Source organism: Dermacentor variabilis, chromosome 9, assembly GCF_050947875.1.
Source record: "Dermacentor variabilis isolate Ectoservices chromosome 9, ASM5094787v1, whole genome shotgun sequence".
Lineage (NCBI taxonomy): Eukaryota > Metazoa > Arthropoda > Arachnida > Ixodida > Ixodidae > Dermacentor > Dermacentor variabilis.
In genome coordinates, this window is record NC_134576.1 from 114,985,211 (window position 1) to 115,001,857 (window position 16,647).

A 16,647-nucleotide genomic window follows, 5' to 3' on the forward strand; every position below is an offset into this window, starting at 1 on the left:
GACGGATTTCTGAACGTGTCACAACTAAACAGTTCCTTCGGCCAACGGCGAACATAGAGAAATGTCACCTCTGAGACGTGGCGCTGACGCAATTTCGTGGCATGAAACGACACCACTGCGCTCATACTGCGGGCTGGCCTTTGTCACGCTACGTGGTTTCAGTTTATTGTTCTTTAAATAGAATGAATTGGTAAGAGACAATACACAGACGAGGCGATTCCGAGGCGATGACGACGCAAATTCTTTGCGCGATCATGGACGCGGCATAATGGGCATTTTTGCCGCGTTCTCGCAGCAACAGTAAGTTATATCAGAAAACTCTGCAATTAAAAGTATAAAAAAACGTTTTTATAAAGAATTTTGTTGGTACGCTTTTTATATTGCCAAACACAACTGACACCTTACACACAGAGAGCGTTACAGGCCCTCTTTAAGCGCGGCCTACGTGAAGCCTACTTTACTATAGGGCGGAAAAGTAACGGACGACTACCTAACCGAGCAAACGTAAAATGTGCTACTCCTTAGCCTTTCCAGAAAAAAAATTGCCTACGTGATCAAGAACGCGTTAAACGGAAAAGTAAGGTTTGAACATCGTGCACGCAAATGCCTTTTCGCATCGTAGTAGCATCGCTGCATCCGCTTCAAATTTCATAACGCTGCCGAGACAGTTATGTAAAAGCGCAGTAATGCGATATTCTCACGCCGACACTGAAAACAGCAGACAACTACAGCGCTCGAATGTTTTAGGTTGTAATCTAATTCAGTTGGATATGGATAACCACGCAAAATTCATAGGTAAGCGACCTCGCCTCTCTGCAGCTTTTGTTGTGCGATGAACTACATATACACAAAAGGCGCCGCTTGCTTCTACAAGTCTTTAAGCAAAAAAAGGAGAAGTACTTTACATAAATTAGTTTTAGGAGTGCAATGCTAATCTAATCTTAGTCGAATTTCTGCTACTTAGTTTTCATGACAAAGTGAATAGACCTCATAGGTTTGCTTCGCCTCAATAACAACGGTAAGAAGTAAAGCACGCTTTACAGGGAAGAAACCATAACAACAAGCTGTAGCAGTACAGGATGGCAACAATTTATAAGGTCGGAGCATGGAATAGAAATTTATTAACGCATATAAACGGAGCCGAAGTTCTCATAGCTTTGAACATCGAAGACCACATAAATGTGCTACGGTTTATTCATGCGTATATCACGGGAAGTATGGACAGCAACTCAATTTTGCGGCAACCCTGCTATTCCAAGAAGCCCATCGTTATCGTGACTGAGGCTGGCTTTAGCAGCAAAGCAATGAGAGGGCCGCGCAAGCATCTCAATAAACTGTAATGCATTCTATAGGCATAGCTTCAAAGTGAAGCAGGATTGCGTCGAATAAAGATATACATCGTGAACCAGGCATAAACGATAAAATAATTGTGTTTCTTAAAGTCATAGCCAGAATCAAGTTTTCAGAAAACTAGATATAAATGAGCTTTACTTAATGAATGCCGGTATTTCCGGCTCTTATGCCTTGTATTATTATGATTTTGTAAACGTAAATAACTACAGTGGAATCTATTATGGGAACGATGGTCAGCATTTAAAAGAGCATTTCAAACGTGGAAATACTTCTACAGCTGCACATTTTATAGGTTTCTGAATTGACACCACAACAAGCAGACAAATAAACACTTATTGCCGGGTCACGGTTAGCACTAGTGTACTAGCACTAGTGTACTAGCACTAATGCGGTTAGCACTCAAAAGGACCAACCCGATGCAACTACACTAGCAAGCCAAGTTTTTTTTTTTTTTTTCAGAATGAAAAAGGCAATCTGGTGATACATTTTATAACGAGCTTAAGGGATGTACGCGTCATGCTTATAACGTGACGAGACGGAATTTACTTTTTGCTAATAAGAGGAGCGACAGTTAGGGTGCACTCCCCCTCCCCCCTCCCTTCATGAGCTTTTGCATCGCCTTTAAGAAGGCATAAGATTTTGTGCGTCGCTTGTAAGCGTGCCCTCTTAGCACTAAGTTTGCCGAAGCCTAGTGCGAAATGTATTTCACCTAAAAAGAGAAAAAAAAAGAAAACGCACCGTGAACGAGCTGCTGCTCGGACGGCATGGAAGAGCGGCGCGGCAGTGCGCCGACCAGGCCGCAAGCGGGAAGAGCGCTTCCCGTCTCGGACACGGTCCCGGCCACTCTCGCGGGGTCGTCCAGGAAGGACACCTGTCGCTCTAGGCCCAGGGCCGTCGGTGCCGAACTCCTCCGGTTGTTCCTGCGTTGAGGCGACAGTTTGGGAAGATTTAAACAAAAAAAAAAGGATTGTGGGCCTTCTCTCGGTACTTTTACTTGTTTTCAAATTTGCGTTCGGAGCTTTCTTATAGGTTCCGTGGGATTGCATCGCAATTTTCTGACCTCAATGTGTTTGTCTTCTCTGTAGAAATTTGGTTTTGATTTTATTCGCTTGTTTGTGTATGTATGTATGTATGTATGTATGTATGTATGTATGTATGTATGTATGTATGTATGTATGTATTTATGTATGTATGTATGTATGTATGTATGTATGTATTTATGTATGTATGTATGTATGTATGTATGTATGTATGTATGCATGCATGCATGTATGCATGCATGCATGTATGTATGTATGTATGTATGTATGTAAGAGTGTGTGTGTGTGTGTGTTTGTGTATGTATGTATGTATGTATGTATGTATGTATGTATGTATGTATGTATGTATGTATGTATGTATGTATGTATGTATGTGTGTGTGTGTTTGTGTATGTATGTATGTATGTATGTATGTATGTACGTATGTATGTATGTATGTATGTATGTATGTATGTATGTATGTATGTATGTATGTATGTATGTATGTATTCATTTTCATTAATTACGCTCTACGTATTCTGGTTCTTTCGATTTTAACCTACCGATTCTCAGTTATTCGTTAATTTCTTTTGCACTTTATTTATTATATTCTATCATTTTATTGCCCTACCCAACTCTCGGTCAACACTTCAGATTGGTTATGTGCCACTAACACACGATACTCTACGTCTACGTCTAAAGCTTCTGTTCTGTCTGCACGTTTTTTTTTTTTTACCTCAGTCTTCGTGTTCATTTCGCGCTAGTTAATCTTTTTAATCAGTGTGAACCAACTAGCCTAGGAAGGAGCAATCGTAAGCGCGTACACCTGCGATTCTCGGGACCAAGGCCCGAGGTTGATGTTCTGGGGACCACCGAATTTCAACCGGCTATCAATTTCTACCATGGCGGCGTTATGAACCAATCAGATACCCACCTGTAGCTACAACACACCACCACCATCATACCCAATCAGAAAGGCCATAGTAGCTCTCTGGGCCAATCAGAGCAGGCAAAATGGCTAACTCGACAACGTGGCGCAGTTTAACTACGTACAGAATGGCAGTCCCCCCCCCCTCCCCCCACCGAGGTTAGCTACAAATCTGGAGACTGCGCACGCGAGTACAACAGAGACAACGCTCGCACCTGGCGCAGTTTCTCCACGAGGCCTCGGGCGGGTGGTCAAACTCGATTTGGTGCGCCTCCCGCTCGTTGGTCAGGCTAAAGCGGTGCGACCACGACGGCATCGGCGCCTCCTCGTTTTCCAGCGACGTGGTTGTCTCCAGGCCCTTGGACTTCTGGCCGAAGGAAGTGCCCTCGTTGGGCGGGGGCTCGATGGTGAATGTGGCCTTGGGTGACGACGCGGTGGGAACGACGGACGGTGGCGCTGAGGACGGGAAAAAAAGTTGCATCGTATCGTGAGGAACACGAGGGAACTCCAGATTTTGTGTAGACGCATTGCTTGCGAGTATAGCGTGCTCACAGTGCCTGTTTTGCCTGTTGGACCTTGTGTGTATAACTCATTGTACCATAGCATCATCGCGCGCCGTCTTCCTCTCGCTTTCCCTGTCCCTCAATCCGTGGGTCAACAGTCAGTGGTACAAAGCCAAGCGCATTAATAATTAGTATCCATAGACGTTGCAAAATTTCTGTGACGAGACATTGGGACGTCGTCGCGCGGCTCACTATAAGGGAAATATTGATAATCTGGCAGTAGGATGTGGGAAAATAAGATGTAACAAAATTAATTACAAGAGAACAAATACAAACGTTCGATGCGTTTGGGAGCCCCATTGCAATGGTACGTTTAAGAGGACATTTCAGTGACACGGTTTGGAGCAACCAGAAATGTCTGGCGAGACATTTTAAAACGCCAAATACGGAGCAACGGGACGATAAAATGTGTCGGAAGGGCAGCGCTTCGGCATCTAAGAAAGAAAAATTGCCTGCCGGGATTTTTCGCTCACGGTCAACGCCGCCGACGACACCGGCTTTTCTGCGACACGATCTCCTTAACGCTGTCGCGTTAAAAAGAAACAATCGCATGTAGGTACCAATAATTATAGGTCTCTCCGCAGCGTCTTAGAAAACACTCACCGCGCGGCCGGTTGGCGAGTTGCGCCGGTGTCCGCTGCAGGCGAGCTCGCTTCGTTTGAGCAGGCGGCTTCGCCCGCGAACTCCCCGACGTCAAGTCGCCCGACGCGTCGCCCTTCCCGCGTTCCCGCACCGCGGCAGAAGAAGGTGAGCCCCCACCACCAGGGTTCGCTCGCGTCGCGTCACTTCCGGCGGGAGACGTCACGGCAGAGGGCGGGGGCGAGGGCGTTCCGCAGCCGTTCTCGCAAGTCTTTGAGCTCGAGGAGTCTTCCCGGTCCGGCGAGTCAGCCTCTTGAGCGTGCTCCTCCGCAGCGACTGCTTCCCGGTCCCCCTGCCCCTCTTCCGCAGCCGTAGTCTTCGCCTTCTCCTCGCCATCCATTCCTTCCGCCGCCGTCTGCTCCTTCGTCTGCTCTGTCGTCTGCTCTTTCGTCTTCCCTGTCGTCTGTTCTTCCGTCTGCTCCGCTTCCTCAACCTCGTCGCCGCTGTAGCCTTCCTTGCCGTCGCCCAGCTCAACCTCCATGGAAGACGAGAAGGCGAACACGGACTCGGATCGACGCGGGAAGGCGCGCTTCGAGGGCGTCGCCACGAAGGGCTCCGAGGTCCTGCGGTACGGCGGGTACGAGATGGGTTGGTGCACGAGGAAGCGGCGCTCGCTCTCTCGCGACACCCTCTGGAGCACCGTGCTGATGGGCGCCCCTTCCTGCGTGCTCGACAGCGACAGCAGGCTCGTCGTCGGCTGCAAGTTCTCGGCCGACAGCGCCGGCGACGAGGGCCTCTCCTGCGAGATGTAGGGAAAATAATAATGCATCATCGGCGCGCCTTAGTAAAAAGGGTGCGAAGTGAAACCCCAAAACATATTGAACGCGGTCAACAGTGCGCGAACAAGGGAAGGATTAGCCCGGTGCCGGCGTTTCACAGAAAAGGACATGTGCAAGCCGGGACGACAGCTGGCGAAGGCAGCTTCGTCTCCGCCAATGGGTGAGCCTCTGAAGGCGGTAGTCGCTTAGGATTCTCAACCTTGGGGTAGCGCTCACGATAAAACATTCTGATGTATATAGCAGTTGTAGCACAGTTGAAGACGAGTCCTTTACGCTGTCCCCAAAAGACCAAAATTTGAAGGGGTTCCTCCCTCTGAGTCTTCGCCCTAAAGTTGGAGGGAGCTGTACAAATCCTACCAAGGAAGGCACCTGTTGCTCTGACAAAGATATGTCCCTTTTCGGCTTTCCATCGGGAAAGAACTTGCAGAGGGTACTCGCTTAGGCTCTCACCATGCCAAGGAGAGCAGTTAATGCACCGAAAAAGGTCATCCCCTTCCTCAAAATGCTGGCGCTGGGCTAAGCCTTCCGTGGTTCATGTCACTGTTGACCTTCAAGTCTCCTATCTTACAGTAACATCGTCGTCTTGTTTGAATGAGGTAGTAATAAACTGGCGTCATTATTTTTGTCAACTTTCTTAGATGGACATTGAAAGAAAGAAATCAACAGCGATGAAACAAGGGACGTCGCTAAAGCCAAGGCTGGCTCCTGCGCTGGATGCCGTCTCGGTGGTCATGCATGCAGGGAACTAAGTTGTCAATCACGTGACGATGGGCGCTACGCTTCTTTCCGGTAAAACCACGTTAGCTCAAGCTGGCTGGGTGACTTTACTTGTCGCCACCCAGGATGTTAATCTGAACAGAAGGACACGGGAAGGACGAGAACGAGCGCTTACCGCCAACTGCGTACTGCCAACAGTAAGCGCTCGTCCTCACCCTTTCCGTGTCCCTCTGAGCTGCTTCGCGGTGCACCACTTAACGTTATAGAAAACCAACTGGCCAAAGAACACTCACTACGCTTTAAAGTTAATCTGGACATTGTCACATTGCAAAATCTGCCATCTTGTCAGCTCTGATTGACCCAAGAAAAGACTGCTACGGTTTATCCGATTGGCTCAGAATGCCGCCATTACAGAATTTGACAATACGGCGGAATTTGACGACGTCCATCATAGCAATCCCGGTTCCAAAGAGAATTCCACAACAGATCATCATCACGACCATCGTCATCGTTATCCCGATCGTCATCGTAATCGCCCGGCACGCGCGGCAGTTCGACCCTGCGACCCGGACGGGCCCGCGCGCTCACCTCCGGCGGCTGCAGGCCTCCCGCTGCTGCCGCGACGGCGACTCCCTTGGCCACCGCGAGGGGCAGCGACTGCCTTCGGCGCCGGATGACGGTCCGCGAGGGCAGCTTGGGCAGGCTGAGCGGCATGCTGTGTCGGCGGCCCCAAGCGCTCGACCCCAACGTCTCTTCCATCCAGGAGTAGCGGGCCACCGTGGCGCTGCGGCGCCGCAGTAGCGGCGGCAGCTCTTCGTCGTCTTCGTCGTCGTCGTCGAAGTCGAGCAGGTCGCCCTCGTCCTCCTCCGAAGCAAGCGGAGCGTTGAGGTCCGTCTCGAAGGACGCCGACGCGGCCGTGGTCGAGTCGTCGGCCGCGGCCACCTTCTTCTCCCACTGGACGTGGTTGAGCCACAGGTTGCGCAGCAGCTCGCGCGACAGCGGCGTGTCCAGGAACTGGTCCCAGATCTCGAACAGCGGGCTCACCACGAACTTGAAGAAGTCTGCGCGGCAACGGGAGTCAAAAAAAGGGGCGTTCCCCGCCATCCCGGGCGAAACAGCACTGCACTCGCGGCTTACGGCGCGCCTAATTGGTTGCTGGTTACGTTTGTCCTTGTTGTCACCACAAAGGCGGTTCCACGTACAAGACAGTGCGCTTACTTCGAACTGCTCGCCTGTTGCAAAACTTCAGCTTGATCATTTTTTTTTCTATTTCGAGCTTCTGCTGCGCTCGCCAAGACGGTGTACTTTCTCTTTTCTTTTACCTTTTGTCGTCTCATTTGTCCCTTTCCCCTGAGCAGCGCAGCAAATTGGATATTGTCATCTCGTTAACCTCCCTACCTTTCTCTTCATTTCCTCTCTCTCTCTTTCAAGCATTTTTGCAATAAAGCTGTGGTGTCCTTGTAAACAGTCCACGGGGGCCTTCTGACGCCTCTTCGTACGTGTACCGACTTTCGAAAGCATTTGAATAAACACAACCATCGCCAACAACATTATTTATAATGGGACGGCCACAACCCTAGACAGTCACCGAAGTCTAAAAAAAGAAAATGTCTTCGAATAATGAGAATAATGAATAATGAGAACGAACATACGGTAAAGTTACTTCAATTATCACTTCAGCAACGGCAAGCAGAACTACTTAAAGAACTCTAACCAGACAAATACTAGTGCAATAAACATTGGTGGTCAGAAGCTAACAACACTGACGTGAGAAAGATAGCGACGAGACCACGACCGATCTTAGCCCCCCTTTAGTCACGAGTTAAGGTCGACCGCCGATAAACGTGTGCAACAAAGAATAATGATGCCAAGGTGCTGGAGACACCATTGAAAACTATTCAAGGAGGAGAAGTGACCTTTTGTGCCTATTACATTAAGTCATAGTAACCAAAATAACTAATTGTCTACTTGCGTGATATATATCTAGCTACAATATATAGTTATCTAGAATGTCTAGCAATGTTCTGCGTTGCACTGGCGGCGTCTCAGAAAGCAGGTGTGATCAGGAGCACTGCCAATCAGACCGAAGGAAAACAGTAGGCGCGCGTCAGCGACTATGCAGCTGTGTACACACAGCTGCATAGCGGGAACGCCAATGCTTGTTCCCACTATTTCAGCATCGGAAGCCAGAACGCTTCCCTGGCTTTCAAGAACCAAGCTGCGCATTCAAAAAGGATAACCACAGGAAAAGGCGACGCAGACGGAAGGAGAGCTCTTTCCGTCTCCGTCGCCTTTTCCTGTGGTTGTCCTTTTTTTTAATGCGCAGCTTGGTTCTTCAAAGCAATGCAGCAACTAGACCAGCAAGAACTAAATTCCCTGGCTCTGGGCGTAGCCAATGGAGCCGAGTGAGGCGGTGCGTCCACTTGGCTTTGTCTTTTTCTTTTTTTTTTTGCAGCTAAAGGCACTGCACGTATCTGGAACCTCTCCTAGCCCCGAACTAGCTGGCCGCGCATGCGCAGTCGATAGCAGGACAGCACAACGGCGCCAACGCGCGAATGCGCCTAAAGCGTCCGTATAATTGCTACCCCACTATAAAAAGAAAGCTTCACTCCGAAACTACACTCGAATGCTACGGTATTTATGAATTCTGAGAGGCGCTAGTCTAGATAAGAGCCCACTAAAGGGACCGACAACTGGCCAAAATGTGTTGCGAGACGTTGATGGAAAATGAAGTGACCGTGATTTATTGCGATAGAAACCAGCACGCTGTTCGCGATTAAAGCAGGGATTAAAGCACGCCAATCGAGGCGTCGCACCTCGACGGTGCACAAGATGAGGTCAACGGGAAAGCGTTACTGGTGTCAGTCAGCGCCCAGTGAAATATTGGGCAAGGTTAACTCAACGTTTTTTGCTCGTTGCACTCCGACCAATGCGCATGCACACAGCAGCTAAACAATAACGCTAGTGTGCGTATATATAGGGTGATTTTCTTGTTTTTCTTAGCTACAACAAAACTTTAAAAATTACCTGTGGCAAATAGCACAACACCAACCCTTGATTCTAAATTACACCATGAGGTGGTCGTTCCTTCTACGAGAAATGAAAATGCTTATTGAATTAACGTAATTATCTATTTATTAGTTATTTTACGGAGCATATTTCCCTCTGCGAATTGTAGTTCGTGAGTGTCCAAGACGACATATGTCGACTTGGAACGAAATCTGAGGATGGCACTGGCTTCGAGATATGCGCCGTTAAAGTTGCGATAAAAGATGCACTTACGTTCTACTTACTTCTCTATGAAAAAGAAAAAAAAACGCTGTTTTCTGCACAGAAGTACAAAAGTAAAGGGAACACCAATGGCTTTCGTCGCACACTTCGATAATTCGTTCCAAATGGATACGCCTTGCGACTCACCGGCTACTATTCGTAGGCTGAAATAGTGCGACGGACGTTAATCAATTAAGAAGTTAAAGTCAGCGTGATTAGGTCAGTTATTCAATTAGGAATTTTTTATTTCTCGTAGAAGTAGTGCCCTCGTCAACGCGTAAATTAGGACAACGGTCAGAATCATGCTAACTGCCATAGGTAATTTTTTTATTCGTTGCAGCTAAAAGAAAACATCACCCTGAAGTGTGTGTGATGGCGCAAGTCGCTCGTGCCCAGCGGGCAGACGGTAGAGCCTCGTTGTAACCCCACACAGGCGTACTGCCCATGAGCCGTCAAACGAAATTAAACGCACGATAATGGTGCCTCGATAACACACGATAACGGCGCTATCGTAATAGAACAATCCTGGTGTATAGGATTAGGACATGGCCCGGCATGGACGGAGCAGGCGCGGTGTCTCGAGCCTGATGCACACACTCGACAAGGAGACTCGACAAGCCGATGCACGCATTTCAGCGCAAGACAAGGCGAAGAGACGTCAGACGGGCGACGCTCACCGGCTTGTATCTTGGCTACCGTAGTCCTCTCTCTGTCACAGATTGGCGTGACTGGGATGTTCAGCCGTTTCTCAAAGTCACCTGGAAAACGGTGAGAGGCGAGCGATTCTGTGTTAGTACTGTCGCAAAGACTTTCGTTAGACGAACCAGTAACTGAGGTATAGGGCGGGCAGTACGGCAGTGACCCGCAAGACTAATAACAAAAAATGGACCGGGTGACACACGAAAACAAAACAAAAGATTCGCGAGAACCCCACAAGAAATACAAACTAGTGTGCATATGCTCGAACAGCCAGCAGGAATTGTTTTCTTACTAATATCAGAAACATTAGTTTCAGTTGCTTACCACCACCGCACGCGATTAAAAGCAGTACCGTTGCAATCATATACAACGCATGCCGCTACAGTCAAGTACTCGTGCACAAGGCCCGCACCGGTGGTGCACTCAAATGTACCCGTGCACTGGCGTGCGCATAAGGAAAGGTGACGTCTTCCGTATAAACACGGTGGAACAGCCACCTTCACCGGCCGATTCATGGCCCATCCCCCAGAGTGGGTTCCGCTATTTCGCTAGGGAAAAAGAAGAACAAGCTACCGCCGATGCAAGCGCGTTGCCCCAGAGTCCAAAAACGGCAGCTGGGCCAACAATCGGGCACTTACTGTGGGAGTGCCCCAGTACGCAACTGTCCGGAGCAAGCAGCGGGTGACGAGTGACCAGATTCGAAAAGTGTATCCGTCACCCTCAGTGAAGGCCGACAGTCTTTTTTTTTCTTTCTTTTTTTTGCGAGCCTTTGTTGAGGATTCCGTTATGCGCCACAGACTATTCGTAATGTTCCTACTTAAAAAAAATTAACCCGGTGTATTAGAGCGACGAAGCGGGGCCGGACGTCGTGTGCCCCCGAGTGAGCGACGTTCTTTTCCGAGCTCGCAGTGTCACTTTCTCGTACCTTGCCTGTAGAACTCTTTGCAGACTTGCAGGCTCCACCGGTGGCTGATATCCCAGGGACGGCAGGGGTTTCCCAAGTCGGCGCACTTCAGAGCAATCTGAAAGAAAAGAGCGAGAACGCGATGTGACAGTCGATCAGCTTTTCCAAAAAAACAAAAGTAAGGTGGTCAGACCACTTCGACTTAGACACGCGAATGCCGCTACAAGTGAAAATAAAAAAAGAAGAAGCGAGAACAAAAAGGACTATCGGTCTTGACCTGTTCACTCTCGTCGTGCGAAATTTAAGGTGAAAAAAAAGTAGTCAAGAAAAACAGAACCACATAATCTAAGTCAATTAACATCTGCGCAATGGGCATCTGATTAGTTAAGCGATATGCGAAAATTACCAAGGAACAAGCTTCGCGAAAGAACTTTGGCAGCTGAAAAACGTTCAAACAGACGCAACAGATCAACCTGCTGGTTCTGCCACAAAATTTCAAGAAAATTTCCAAGAGCTCAATTTCCAACAGTTAAGTTTCGAAAATTAAATTTCACGTCAGACAAGTGCAAAGAATTCAAAGGAACCCCACGGATGGAAATCAAGAAACAATTATTTGGCCTGTGGAAGCAATTTTCAACGTACCTGGAGAATGAAGTGACGGTATTCTTTGTCTGCCATGTCGAGCACGTTGTTCTCCAAGTATCGCTGCGAGAATAAAGCGAAAATATCAGGCAGATCCCATACACTGTGGCAATTGATGTTATGCGAAGCACTTTGCTGGTAGGGGGCTCTCCAAAACTTTTGGGGTTCTACAAAGCGTTAGAAGATGGACTGAAATGCTTGTGTAAGGCAAGTACTTATTAGAAGTAGTCCTACAGATTGGCGCTAATTAGTAGTAGTAGTAGTAGTAGTTTTTATTATTATTATTATTATTATTATTATTATTATTATTATTATTATTATTATTTAGTTCTCTTTTTGTAAATTATTTATGTGTGATTTTGTGTTTGCGTATGCATTTAGCTGTGATGATGTCTTACGATTTGAGTGGGGTATTGCAAATCGGTGTGAAACCTCAACTTCTTTCACTTCTTTGTGTTCTTTAAGATTACTATGCGTGAAAATGTTAGCGAAATACCTTTGAGTACTAGAAGACTGTATTTATATCTCGGACTATGGAGAATGTGGTACATCTTATTTTCGGTGCGCCTTACCTTTTTTCCCAACTGGCTGTTCCACTCATTTGGTGGCAACCTTCTAAATAGCTGAAAATTTTCACTGTGCGTGCCTTCACCATTCATTCATTTAACAGACTGATCCAACGAAGAAGTCGGCGACATTCTGCACTTGTTTACAAAATTTACAATCCATAACAAGTAATCAACTACCGCAATGCAGATTGATTCATATTTGAGAAATATAGAATGGAAAGTTCACCGGCCTTCATGATGAAAGCGAATGTCATACAAGAATCAGAAACTCGAAGCAAAATTAGTCTACTGACGTTTCTTTACATACGTTTGCGCACAAAAAAAATTAAATTCAACCTGCCTAACCATGTTCGCCATATCACGACTCGGAAAGACTCGTCCTAGCCGTGGACATACGCTGTTTCACATATTTGCTAAAAAGAAACGGCTTTAAATTTCGTTTCCTTGCGAGGACCATTGACGATTGTAACTCACGTCCTGCAATTATTGTTGCGAACTGTGATATTGCTGCAGATATTGAGCAACATTTATCGTGCTTTAAGAACTATTTGTTGTTTGAAGTTCTTGTACCGATCAATATACCCGTTTTACTTCTTGTCCTTATGTAAAGGCGAAGACAAAAAATTACGAGACCTGCAAGCGCGTGGCAAACTGCGTTCTAGCGCCCTATGAGGGAGCAGTGGTCAGGCGTTGAAACCTGGCATTGCACATGAGCGTCTTCTCGTGTTTTGTGTGCCTGCTAATACATCTAAACTGCAACGCAATGCACCCCTTCCAAAGCGAATACGGATGTAAACCGCAAGCCCTGACGCCTAGAAAAGGGTGTAAAGGTATGAATTAAAAGTTCACTTACACCATTATTCACTTTCAAAGGTGCAAATTATGTTACGGTGTACTTCTTTCTAGTCTGCTGCAGGAATCACGACTAGCGGAGAAGATTACGATACGATTACGATGTTTGTTTCGGCCGTTACGGAGTGCGACGATACATTGCACGATCCGCCGGTCGAAACACACATCCCGCTCTGCAAGCGTAAATCTTTTGCACACGTCACAATTCTGGCAGCAGATTGGCCGGAAGTGCGCGTATTCGCCGGGCACATGAGAGCACGATACGATGCGCATGCGCAATGCGACGTCTCGTCACGGGGAGGGGGGGGAGGGCGCAGGTTTGGCACGCACTCGCAGATTTCGTGATATTTTGTACCCATCCGTGTGTGTGTGTGTGTGTGTGTGTGTGTGTGTGTGTGTGTGTGTGTGTGTGTGTGTGTGTGTGTGTGTGTGTGTGTATATATATATATATATATATATATATATATATATATATATATATATATATATATATATATATATTACCCCGAGGTATATATATATACCTCGGGGTAAATCATCAGCTCGCACTATTTTTTTTAATAAATAAGTGACATGAATCACACTACCAAGTCAGGAGAGGGCTCACCTTGAACCTGGACAGGAACTCCTGCTGCCGAGTGATGTCCGTTGCCAGGATGAGGCTCCGAATTTGTTCTTCAATTTCATCCCTGCACGGAACCACAAACCACGTCGATTAAAGACTTGTCTTTTAAATGATATGAGCATAGTATTTTTATTTACGGCGATTAAGTTTGACAGAGTTAAGAAAACATTTAAGAAGCACGACAGTTTGTAGTGTCGCGTAAGGTACCTGCCAAATAGAACAATATGATAGTTCGTGCAGCTTACAAGCGGCGAAAGCAAATAATAATAATAATAATAATAATAATAATAATAATAATAATAATAATAATAATAATAATAATAATAATAATAATAATAATAATACAATGATTTATTTCTATCACCATTACATTGATTACTAACATTACATTACGGTAACTAACATTAGCCTTACGGCTTCTGCGCGTGGCTGTCCAGTTACGACGTGGTTCCCACTTGAAGATCAGGTATTAAAGAAAACCAATCAGCGGAAAGAAAAAACAATTCTTCCCAAAAAGCAACAACGATACCGAGAGCGAAAAGCACAAACGTGTTATAAAGGCCTCAAAAGCAGGCGGCATCTCGACGGCTCTACTGAAAACACAAGTTCCTTTCAAGAACAGCGGTGCCAGTCTGCACAAGGCCGAAATCCGCCATGTCGACATTTTGAGCCATTCACGCCGCGCGGCCGCAGACAGCCCGTGAGCCAATAAAAAAATTTTCAACATGGCGGATTCGACAATGCGTCGGAATTTGGCAATGCCCACGATCAACGCCACTGACAGCGTCATCGTCACTCAGCGTCGAGCAGCGTCAACTGACAGGCAGACGACTACGACTGGCCGGGAGACCGCCATGAAGCCAATGCTAGGCTGCTTCCTTGGACGCAACGGACAACCAGGATAAACGACGCGGTGCAGACCACTCACCATACAGAAGTGGGCAGGTGATCGAAAATCCCAGACTGACGCAGGCAGGACACGGCAGAGCGCCAGTGGTGGTTCTCTAGCACCGAGAAATTCTGCGCAAGAAAGAAAGGACACGGGCACTCGTGAGACGCCGTCACGTGTTTTCGCCGGCGAAGTCCACGAGTGTATGAAACCTGTTTCATGGCGAAGCTTTCTTTGCCCACCTCTCCGCAATTCAGTGCATGGTCGTCGGCAGTCTGGCCGAGTAGACGCTGGGATGAAGCTCATTTCACATCCAATTCCTCTAACGCCTCTGAATAAATCCTCTAAAAATGCCCTTAATTGAGGTTACGGTATACTACGTGAGGTTAACTTAACATAACCCCGTTCAGAGGGACTAGAGAGGAACCTAACCTAACTCCAATCAGAAGGAGTTGGGTGAGGTTATACTTAACATGGCCACGATTCGCGCATGACCGGGGTAGTTGGAGAAGTATGAGAGAGGCCTTTGCTCTGTAATGGGCCTAGCCAGGCTGATGATGACGATGCCTAACATAACCCCAACTACAGGGGAACCTAACTTAATCACAATTAGGTGGATTTAGACAGGATTTATTTAGAGCGGCTAAAGGGCCGTTATGGCGTCGACGTCGTCTACAGTTGTCGTCACGCTATCTTCGTACCACGGTCATCATTTCAGAAACGTCACCCGATTTTCTACATGTCGTAGTCGTCACATATTAATAATAATAATAATAAGAAGAAGAAGAAGAAGAAGTATAAACTCTTTATTATTTCTATAAAACCCAATACATCGCTTTAGTCGTTCCACCGACGTCAATACCCTAATCTAAGTTGACCTCAATTAAAGAGGATTTATTTAGGGGTGTTGTAGGGGATTTGATGTCATAGAAGCTTCGCCCTAGGAGCTATCACTGACGCGGATAGTCACAGTCACTTTCAGTGGGTTTATGCGAGACTCGGTAGCGCCCGCACTCTCAGCACTGCGCCCAGCTCTCTATCTTCGCACAGTGCTGGGAACGTTTTCGGCCGACTGCTCTGAAGACGTTTGGCGTAGAGTCATTCAAAATGTATTGAAAATGTATTGAACATCTATCAAAAATCTATTGAAGATATATTGAAAACATATTGAAAATCTATTGAAAATATCACTCAGGAATACAGCTTACTTTCGCTGTACAAGGTACACCAGCGTTGCTGACGATCGATGGGGGACGCGCGAAAATCCGCTGCGCGTTTCTAATCCTGATGCGCCGTTTTCGCTTGGCGGCTCGTCAAAGCTCCGATTGCGCTGATTCGCACATTGCGCAAGATGCGCATAAATTTTCTTTTTTTCATGTATAGTCTGAACAGTTCTTTTTTTAATATCGGCTGCGACAGCGTTTTCCAGCCTTTTGACTAACCCGAAAAGGCAGACATCATTTACGTGGCAAATCAAAATGTGCAATAAGCTCGCTCAAATATTCGCTAAATAACCCTTCAGTTATTCACATTCAGTCGCATGTTGCTATTTAAGAATCGAAGCCGAGAATACTGAAGTAACGTCGACTTAACACAAATCCTGGAGCTTGAGCAACTTTTGACATATCTGTTCCCATAATTTGCAAAGTGAGCATATATATATATATATATATATATATATATATATATATATATATATATATATATATATATATATATATATATATATACTTGCAAACGAAGCTGCTGGAAAGCGTCACGGTAATCGTCATGGCAAGCGGCACACTCACGTTGTATAGTGCAGCCAGGTGGTTGGAGGTAGCGATAAGGAACGGTTGGTTGACCCCCGGGTGGTCCAGGTCGTGGGTGACGGCCGCAATGAGCGACGCCATCGCCTCCACGGGGTTCATGTGCTCGCGGATCTGCACGCGCAAAACAACGAGTGGGTTAGCCAGTGTGTCGTCGGCAAGTTGGATCATGCCTGCGCCCATGGTTGGCTGAAATGCGAAGGAAGCAAAAAGTTCACAGGAATATGGCGAGGAAGTGAATAAGAGTGGCTGAGCAGGGGAAAGGCTCTGACTGGAGTCAACATGTTCAAAAGGGAGGAGAAAGAATAACTTATGCAAATGACGGCTCGAGGCGCACTTGGGGAAGCTGGTAAGGGGACGGGAGATTCGCCTAGCTGTGCCCCACTCACGA

General features: G+C 46.9%; 1 protein-coding gene across 7 annotated transcripts in view; it reads right to left on the minus strand.

Annotated features, from left to right (window-relative positions):
* LOC142557325 (uncharacterized) overlaps positions 1-16,647 on the minus strand; it is a 412,081-nt gene that overhangs the window by 9,437 nt on the left and 385,997 nt on the right. For all 7 annotated transcript variants that reach the window (XM_075669074.1, XM_075669068.1, XM_075669069.1 and 4 more), the window contains 10 exons: positions 16,239-16,370; positions 14,488-14,579; positions 13,542-13,623; positions 11,514-11,576; positions 10,893-10,989; positions 9,946-10,026; positions 6,587-7,059; positions 4,467-5,241; positions 3,516-3,756; positions 2,092-2,273 (listed from right to left, as the gene is read on the minus strand). In XM_075669074.1, the coding sequence (XP_075525189.1) occupies positions 2,092-2,273; positions 3,516-3,756; positions 4,467-5,241; positions 6,587-7,059; positions 9,946-10,026; positions 10,893-10,989; positions 11,514-11,576; positions 13,542-13,623; positions 14,488-14,579; positions 16,239-16,370 (2,218 nt within the window). The remainder of the gene's footprint in view (positions 1-2,091; positions 2,274-3,515; positions 3,757-4,466; positions 5,242-6,586; positions 7,060-9,945; positions 10,027-10,892; positions 10,990-11,513; positions 11,577-13,541; positions 13,624-14,487; positions 14,580-16,238; positions 16,371-16,647) is intronic.